This window comes from Ostrea edulis, chromosome 6, assembly GCF_947568905.1.
Source record: "Ostrea edulis chromosome 6, xbOstEdul1.1, whole genome shotgun sequence".
NCBI lineage: Eukaryota > Metazoa > Mollusca > Bivalvia > Ostreida > Ostreidae > Ostrea > Ostrea edulis.
Window position 1 is genome coordinate 63100620 of NC_079169.1, and position 10000 is coordinate 63110619.

The 10000-nt window shown below is 36.4% G+C and overlaps 2 protein-coding genes across 5 annotated transcripts in view; one reads left to right on the forward strand and one right to left on the reverse strand.

Annotated features, from left to right (window-relative positions):
- LOC125683126 (uncharacterized) overlaps positions 1–10000 on the forward strand; it is an 89016-nt gene that overhangs the window by 8752 nt on the left and 70264 nt on the right. The gene's annotated exons all lie outside the window — the stretch shown is intronic.
- The window catches only part of LOC125683113 (UNC5C-like protein), a 32310-nt gene continuing 22922 nt past the window's right edge, over positions 613–10000 (reverse strand). For all 4 annotated transcript variants that reach the window (XM_048923917.2, XM_056140349.1, XM_056140348.1 and 1 more), the window contains exons 4-5: positions 4983–5568; positions 613–1249 (exon numbers count right to left, since the gene is read on the reverse strand). In XM_048923917.2, the coding sequence (XP_048779874.2) occupies positions 1085–1249; positions 4983–5568 (751 nt within the window). In that variant the 3' untranslated portion in view covers positions 613–1084. The remainder of the gene's footprint in view (positions 1250–4982; positions 5569–10000) is intronic.

Here is a 10000-nt window from a genome sequence, read left to right on the forward strand (position 1 = left end):
TTCACAAGAGTTCACCACCTGATTTAGCTATGAAGAGCTACATGTAAGTGCACAAGTTAAATTGGTGACCCTCACGATATGATACAAACCAAGAATATTGAGGTTTAATAAGGAAGGCACTATCTCGGCGAAATGATAACCAAGAATATCGAGTTCTGGATCATATTGATTAAACAAAACTGGCCACAAGACTAGGAGGTCACAATACAAGCATTCCTTTAGATATTCGTTTTGGCCTCAAAGCCATAAAAAAAGAACAGACTTCCAAGAAAATTTCGATTTTGAACACTTCTTTTCTTGTATCAAAAACACGAATAGGAAATTGTACGTAAATATGCAATTCAAGACCTATGTCTGATTAAAGTATTTGTCTGGAGAGTTTTCATATAAATTGTCATATTAGCATAACTGCACCATTTCTGAAAGTTATGCATTGAATAATTTGACCCCGTCTTTCAGTACTTTCAGGACTTTGATTACCCAACAGAATAACACTGGACAATATCCTTTTTTATTACCCTATAGAATAACACTAGGCAATGTCCGTTTTTATTACCCTATAGAATAACACTTGGCAATATCCCTTTTTATTACCCGTTAGAATAACACTGGTCAATATCCATTTTTATTACCCTATAGAATAAGACTTGGTAATATCCGTTTTATAAATATCTCCAGTGGTAATTGGATGTTCCATTTTTCAGAGTTAATTAAAGCAGCAACATTTGCAAAAGACAAACGGGTCACAATTATAAAACCATTGGTAACTGAAATATTAATCATTCCCAACTGGACAGTTATAAACGACACATACATGTATAACCTAATATAATTCAGACACCCAATTCTCCACCTTGCATACTCAGTACATTGAAAACAAGAAAACGGGAATTAATTTTAACTGTGCTTAGAAATCAAATACAAATAATTAATGCATATTTTTCAACCCCTCCTTGATTCCTTGGACGATATGTCAAATGCACCAAAACATGATTGACTGATTACCATGACTAGCACCAAATAAAGTGTTTGTTCTCACAGGTGAAACAATTCAACATAAATGTACATGCATAACGATTTGGAATTACATATAAGCGTAGTTTTGATAAGATAAGTCATTCACTTTTCTCTCGTCATGCTGATATCCATTCCTTTCATACAACTCTGTCGACTCGAGTTGGGTTTCTCGAGATATGAATTGTCGAACAATCCTCTCTGCGTCATGTCTCGTAATGTTGTTCAACACACTCTGCAAATAAAAGCAAGAGATCCATGAGCCACAACACAAACCCCTATCATATATATATATATATATATATATATATATAATGCGCAAGCGCGGGAAATCACATATAATGCATGAGGATGGACTTTTTTTTAATGCGTGTTTGAATTGTTGAGCATATGTTTTGAATGAAAAATATCTTTAATTCAAATGAATTTAAGAACAATTTATGAATAATTGCCTGCATTAGTTCTGTTATACATGTATTTATTGATATCATATACAGTAAATAGAACTTGATTATTAGGAAGTCACATAGAGCTCCAAATTGAATGTTCCTAATGTAATGATCTCTCTCCATATTGAAAATTAGATAATGATTTTACAAATACAATTGTAATTCTCAGTTGCGGATTTAATGGGTCGCAACCGAACACCCCCACCCACCCCCTAAAAAGTTCAAATTTAAGGTAAATCGTGGTCTCTTGTTTTGAAAAATGTAAACGATAAAAGAAGCAATAATTTCTTCCACTTTCGGAGAAATAACTGAGAAAATCCTCTAATTTACTGAATTACTTTTATTGGGTAAAGGTACATTTTTTCAAAAAACACCTTAAAATTTGCGTCATTTTATTACTTTCACATTCTTAGAAATGACCGAAAATAGTAGAAATGACTACATGGGAGACAAATTTCAAACTCTATAAAATCGGTAAAATCCAAGAGCTTCCGGGGGCTTCGCCCCCTGGTCCCCCCCCCCCCCAGGGCTTCGTCCTGGACGCAATGGGGGCCTCAAGATCCCCTGCCTCACAAAATTGCGACCTCTAACCAATTTTCTGTATCCAACTCTGGTCCGTCGTGCCGAATACTTGACCAAAGACAAAATGAACGTTCGTTCATGATTTCAGAATTTGAAACTCAATATTGCAAATGTGTCTATAATGGTAGTTTTTGTCCAGTGCGACAATTTAAGGGCAAAATTATGAATACACGTCGTTTATTTCTGGAAAATGTTTTAAATCAAAGTTATAAGGCACAAACTTCCCAGAGCAGCCCAGAACCATTGGGTATCTGACATATTGGATAGTTTTCAACTTATTACTTACATGACCTGTGTCATCACAAAACATGATCAAACAAATTAATTTTTTTGTGTTTTTCCATATCAGTAATTGTTAATAAATTATTACGACAAGTCTTAACAGTGACTTCAATAATCACAGGTATGTAAACAATAACATGACACGAGCAAGGTTTACAAACAAGAATTGTGAGCTCTGTATCTCTCTTGTAACTCGACAACTGACATTAGTTAACAAGATATGTTTGTGTAACACAAATGCCCCTGATAATGGCCAATTCCGAAGATGACCAAGGTCACAAAGACAAATATCTTGGTACCAGTACAAATATCTTGTCACAAGAAATGCTCATGTACAATATGAAAGCTCTAATATTTACCATTTAGAAGATATGACCAATGTCAATTTTTTTAAAAGTAGGTCAAACTCCAAGGTCAGAGGGCCAAAACTGTTGGTACCCACGGAAAGGTCTGGTCACAAGGAATACTCATGTGAAATATCAAAACTCTGGCACTTACTGTTCAAAAGTTATTAGCAAGGTTAAAGTTTTAGACAGAATGACAAACAGGGCAAAAACAATATACCACCCGATCTTCGATCTCGGGGCATAAAAATTGTAAACATTAAAAATTGGGAAAATAAAATTTGAAAATTTTCATCTCAAATCATGTCCCTTTAAAGTAACCGGATTTTATGTACATATATGATAGATACATTCCTCTATCGCTTAAATAATACATGTACGGTAACACTGCTACATGTGGTTTAAAGATCATGAGCTTACATATACGTTCTAATATCGACGCACTGCTCTATGTGTACTGAAGGCTAGACTAATCACGGATACGGGCGATCGGCAGCCTTAACTCCTCTGTCTAAATTATATTTTCCGAAGTGTTCTGAATGAACACGATGACACCAGAGACATTTCAAACTTGTTTCATGTGTTTGACAAAGTCATTAAGTATTGCTTCAACACAAATGAATCGGTTATGTTCATGCTCGATGAGATTTGCAATATGCAACCTTTAGGGTAGGGTAGTCTTAATAACAAGATGCAAATAGTATATCTATTGAGGTAATGAAATCATCTAATTCTTATAACATGAAACTATTTTTACTACTGTAACTAGGAGATACAGTGGCTGGTCTCGGTCGTTGACATTCGAAATACCGCGAGCAACGTCACGTGATCATGGAATATTTCGAAATGGGACGTTCACTATCCGACTCGAATACATAATTAAATAGGAAATTTGCTTGATTACTTTTAATCCGATTGAGTTAAATTGCATAATTTACCTAAGGTCTATAATTTATATAGCTTGATATAAAACACGTTTTATCCCTACGCCAATATCCATAGATTACGGCATATATAGCTTTAAATGAAATATGCGCTTCTGTCTAAGATATGAAGTACATAGAATTTGAAAATATGTATAAAAATTAAGTTAAGGACTGAATGCCGCGGAACAATCTTGGGCGGGCATATTTTCCAATAAACTATGCCATAAACTATGCCTTAAAATAGCGAATAACACATCCACGTGTTTTTACAATTGGCAACCAAGCCCTCTATGGGGTTTGAAACCCACGCCTGATCAGTTCAATCAGGTGGTGCCTATCTAATTACACACCTTGACGAGGCAGTCCTGAATCAATGCTTATCTGAATTAAATATTAATCTAATCTTAACACAATCTATTGTCACCTGCATTACTGCAGTAAATGTGGGCAACATACATTTGCTGTAAACAAATCTTACTGTAAGTAATTGATGTAATATTTCTTTCTACGAAAGAAAACAACCTATTTGATATAGATTGACTACCTTCCTTATTGCACGAAAATGCATGGATATTATAAAGTCAAATTGCAGCCCAGTCGTTCATTAGCAGAATATTTTCAAAAACTTGTCCCATATAATTTAATGTTAGGACTTTGATGGGGCAAAAGGATTAAGTTTTTTTAAGTATCTTGATTTTAAAACACCTCAACTCTATTGTTGCCAAATAATAACTTCAGGTGCCATAATTTGAATTTACAATTCATGTCTGATGATTAGGAGGACGAACGTACAGGTATTGCTTTGACAAAGCCTTGTTTTTGAGCAGAGCATTTTTGACACGTTTTCCTATGGAATCAAATATCTCTTGTAGCCCCTCCCTAACCCCTGGATACCATACAGTATTTAACAAACTTGAATTTGCATTACAAGCTGGTTTTACCAAATTGCAGGTTTGATGCTTTAAAAAAAACCAATTATGCCCCTCCCTTTAAAAGGAGAAGGGGCATATATATTGGTTTGCACCTGTCGGTCGGTAAACAAAGTGTTGTCCGCTTTATATGTTAATAACCTTTCACTTGAAAAACATCAAACTTAGTATATACATGTACTGATAGCCCCTAATAAGCAACGACCCATAAAGATTTTGGGGTCAAAGGACTCCGGTGTCAAACTACCCCTGATATAAAAAAAAAACTATTGTCCATTCAATACGTTAAGAACCCTTTGCATGAGAGATTTCGAACATAGTATATATGACTCCTATTGAATTTGAGGTCAAAGGTCATGGATCACACTTTTCTGCAAATAAGAAAATATTGTCTCTAAAATTTTTGAGAAAAGGTGATGATCTACCAGCTCAGGTAATCTAAAACAGCAATCTTACCGCCAGTTCTTCGAGGGTCATATTGCGATGTTCAACAACACATAAAAGAACTTCTGTGGGACTGGATCTAATACTCCCAAGGTATTCGATGCATGGTGTCATGTCTAAGAATTCTGCTAGTCGACGCCAATCATTTCCAAGGGGATTGTATGGATCCAGTTTAATCTTAAGCTGATTCCTGAGGTCGTATGGTATATAATGTCGACTGCTTTTACACACTTCCTCCAAGAATGACACAGAACAGCACTGACTTGGAATTACTGAGACGTTTACGTTTTCTTCTGTTCTGTTCACTTCGATGTTTGGAATTGGCTTGTTTTCATTTTGACTAGTACTGATGTTGATAATACATGAATTATCAATTACCCTTTTCGACTCCTCCGTTGCATGCACTACGATCTTTTCGCCTTCATTTTCCAGCGTTTCTTGATAAACGTTCAGGTGAAAATTCAGCTCTCTAACTGAGTGACGTGCTTTCTTTTTGAAGCACATACAGATATGAGGACATTGCCCGTGCCAGATATGGAGATATGGAACGCGTTCGTATTCATCATTTTCGATACTTTCCCATTCTGATGACAAATACCTGAAACAACAAATCGGTGATTAATTGTGAATTTAGATAGAACGTTTGATTTTACCCCAACCCTTTGTTTATGGTATTTAACCCGTGGATTTTCTAACTAGACTTAATATTGAAAATAAAAGTTTTTGGCTCAAAAGAGGTTTTGAAATAAAGTAACTGTTTTGTTCTTCTCAAAAACTATTCAGCAATTTTCAACTAAAGTAGACACAAATCATCCATGGGTAAAAGGAAATCGCAGTTGTTCATGTAAGAGACCGGTTTTTAACATTTTGTATTTTACTCGTACAGAGGGGTCACCAGGTGTTCGGTGAAACATTTTGACTTATACATGACACTTACGGCCGTAGCAGGGAGGTTAAGCTTACTGTGATACTGGACCTGTCTTTAAGGTCATATACGAAAGAACTGTGACTTTCTTTTCTGATGCCGGACTCTTAGCAAAGAAGTCACTACCCATGTTTTAAAACGTCTAAGGTTTGAACGCGGTGCCGGGACCCAGGATTGAACCCGAAACCCCCCGATTACGAAGCGAGGGCTCTAACCAGTAGATTATCGCGACGTGTCCCCTCTTGTAAGATAAATAAACGCAAAATATATAGTGTGGAGTGTTTTGAAGTGTATTCAGAACCAATGGACTAAAACGGCCAAAATTCCTTATATAATGAATTTAACAATGAGATCAAACCATTACTTCTGAATCCAATATCTGGGTTCAGAATATTTTTCTATCTAGAATTATTGAATACACATGAATCAAACGACTGGCTTGTTGCTTATTTCTTTCTCTAGAGGAAGTAGCATAATTATCAAGACATGTATACTGTCAATAGTAGGTATCCAAAACAAAAGACCAAATATAAAGTAGCATATTGTTTTTATGTCTCCCCTCTTCTAGGAGGAGACATTGTTTTTGTATTTTCTGTCCCTCTGTTTGTCACAAAATATTGTGAAAGCTTCTCCTACTATATGACTTATTGGATAGACTTGAAACGTTGTAAAATGCTTCATTGCCATTTGTAGATGTGTATATTGCCGGAACGGGAGGATCCAATTATTTTCCTAAAAGTTATAGTGGATCTAGGAGGAGTGGAGAGTGTAAAATAGCCTGTGAAACACTTCTCCTATATAGCTTATCTGATAGATTTGATACTTTGTACAACGATTCATTGTCATTTGTAAATGTGCATATTGTGGGTACAGGAGGATCCAGTTATTTTCCTAAATGTTATAGTGGATCTAAGAGGGGTGGAGGATGTTAAAATAATGGTCTTATGACAACGTCTCCTTTATAGCTCATCAAGTAGACTTGAAACTTTGTACAATGATTCATTGCCATTTCTAGATGTGCATATTATCGGGATCCAATCATTTTCATAAAAGTTATGGAAGGTGTTAAAATAGCTTGTGACCACTTCTCCTATACGACTTATCCGATAGTCTTGAGAATTTGTACAATGCTTCGGTGCCATTTGTAGATTGCATATTGTAGGGACATGAGGATCCTATTGTTATCCTTAAAGTTATAACAATAAATCTAAGGGGTGGAGGGTGTTAAATAGTTTGTGAACACTTCTAGATGACTTATCAGAGTTCACAATGCCAATGTTCCTGCCTATGCTTTCTCCTCCATACCATGATGTACATTAAGGGGAGGAAATTTCATTTGATGTACTTCCAATTTGGAGAGCTGGGGAGACATGCGCTTTTCATAACAAGAGGCCCATAGGTCTTATCAGTCACCTGAGTACTAGTGAAAAAGTATCACCACTCCCAAGGGCTATGAAATTTAGAAAACATCTATGATAAATTCTAATGTTCAGCAATAGTATAGAACAAGATGTGTTCTTAAACCTTCAATGCCCTTAAAAGTGCATACACTGATGACAAGCTTTACATAATATAATAGGTGTATTAACATTAAAACATTGAAAGATATGCCGAATTTGGACCCAACCCTGGGTTGTGAAATTCACCATTTTTTGTACATCCTTTTCTGCTATTCTTAAATATGCATTTAGATTTTATCTAACCCTTTTGTCATATAATTATCAGTATCAATAAACTTACGCATAAATACTATATACTAAGTTTGGCCCCACCTGGGGTCAGAACCCTTACCTCGGGAATCATGAAATTTACAATTATGATAGAGGCCTTCCTGCTCTACATCATTATGTATTTAGTTTTTCTTACACATGTGCGGTTGTATAGCAGAATATTTTTGAAAATTGGTCAATTTTTCCCCGCCTCCAAGACCCCTGGGGTGCAGGAATCCCGAAATTTGCAATTTATACCCCCCCCCCTTGTTCCGAAGATGCTTCATACCAAATTTGAAAAGAATTGGAATGATAGTTATAAAGAAGTTAAAAATTTCTATTGTTCACACATTTAATGACTGACCATTTTGGTCCCTACCCTTGGCATCATCAAATTTACAATTTTAGTAAAGATCTACCTGTTCTTTCTAAATATCCATTTAGTTTCAATCTAGTATCAATAGTACTAAAGAAGATGTTATTATGACCCCTTCAAAGAAGAGGGGCATATTGGTTTGCACATGTTGGTCGGTCGGTAGACCACATGTTGTCCGCTCAATATCCTAAGAACCAATCACTTGAGCGTAATGATATTTCATATGTGGGTTGGTTATGAGTAAAAGAGGACCCCAATTGTTTTTCAGGTCAAAAGGTGAAGGGTCAGTCTACTCTGGACATAGGAAGACCTTGTCCGCTCAATATCTTGAGAACCCTTTGCTTGACTGACTTCGAACTTGGTACACTGTACATCTCAAGGAGTAGATGACCCCTATTGATTTTGAGATCACATGGTCAAGGGTTAAACGGGAAATAGTCCCATGAGGATCCGGGTTAGAATAGTTCTCAGTGCCCCCTTGCTTGTCGGAAGAGGCGACTAAATGGGGCGGTCCTTCGGACGAGACCGCAAAAACCGAGGTCCCGTGTCACAGCAGGTGTGGCACGATAAAGATCCCTCCCTGTTCAATGGCCATAAGCGCCGAGGATAGGCCTAAATTTTGCAGCCCTTCACCGGCAGTGGTGACGTCTCCATAGAGGGATGTTAAACAATATTCAATCAATCAAACTGGAAATAGGAATATACTGACCACTCAATGTATAGAGAACCCTTTGCTTGACAGACATGAAACTTGGTACACTAGTACATCGTCAGGAGAAGATGACCGCTATAGATTTTGAGGTCACATGGTCAAAGGTCAAGAGTCAAACTGGACGTAGGAATATACTGTCCGCTCAATATCTTGAGAACCCTTTGCTTGACAGACATCAAACTTAATACACTGGTACATCGTCAGGAAAACATGTCCCCTATTGATATTGAGGTCACACGGTCAAAGGCGAATGGTCAAACTGGACATAGGAACATACTGACCTCTCAATATCTACAGAACCCTTTGCTTGACAGACATCAAACTTGGTACACTAGTACACATTCAAAAGAACATGACCCCTGTTGATTTTTGAGGTCACATGGTCAAAGGTCAAGGGTCAAACTGGACATAGTAATATACTGTCCGCTCAATATCTTAAGAACCCTTTGCTTGACAGACATCAAACTTGCTACACTGGTACATCTTCAGGATAAAGATTACCCCATTGATTTTGTGGTCACATGGTCAATGGTTAAACAGGACATAGTAAAATATTGTCTCCTATATTCTAAGAATTATTTCCTTGATTGAATCCAAAACTGGTACACTCGTACAGCATAAGGAGTAGATGACCCCTATTGATTTTTAGGTCACTTGGTCAATCCACTCCTGACATTGTAAGATATTGTCTGCTCAATATTTCGAATTGGTGATATTACTATCAATCAAATTACGCATGTGTACATGTATAACTCTTTTCAATTTTGCACCATGGGGCACATATATGTTTTACAAACATCTCTTGTTTGTAAAAGTGTTTTACACAAATCAAAACGTCGTCGATATATCTAAATGTCGAATTGAAGGCCACAGCAAGAGATTATTTCTTTTTAGTTTTTTTTTTTTTTTTTTTTTTTACACACGTGTGGTTATAGATAATGTTCAATTGTTAACGCACAGCGGCGGACGACAACCAATTGCAACCTCTAAGTTTTAGATGATTTTGTCGCTAAAACGTGCTGCATGTACATGCATTATGAAAATAACAAGCATTCTGAGAGTTTTGAATGGCAATACATAGTCCCCTACCATGTAGGTTATGGTTAAAGGTAAAATTGGGGGACCAGGATATGAATGGTTGGAAATCAACTACTATTTCGATTATAGACTAGACCAGGAAAAAGACAAATTTGTAATTAGGTTTAGGTCTTTAACCAAGTCAATAAACTGTGAAATGTACATGTAGGTGATCATGAATAATTTAGCTACATTGTTGTATACTATGCTAGAAGAAAATAAGAAACTTGG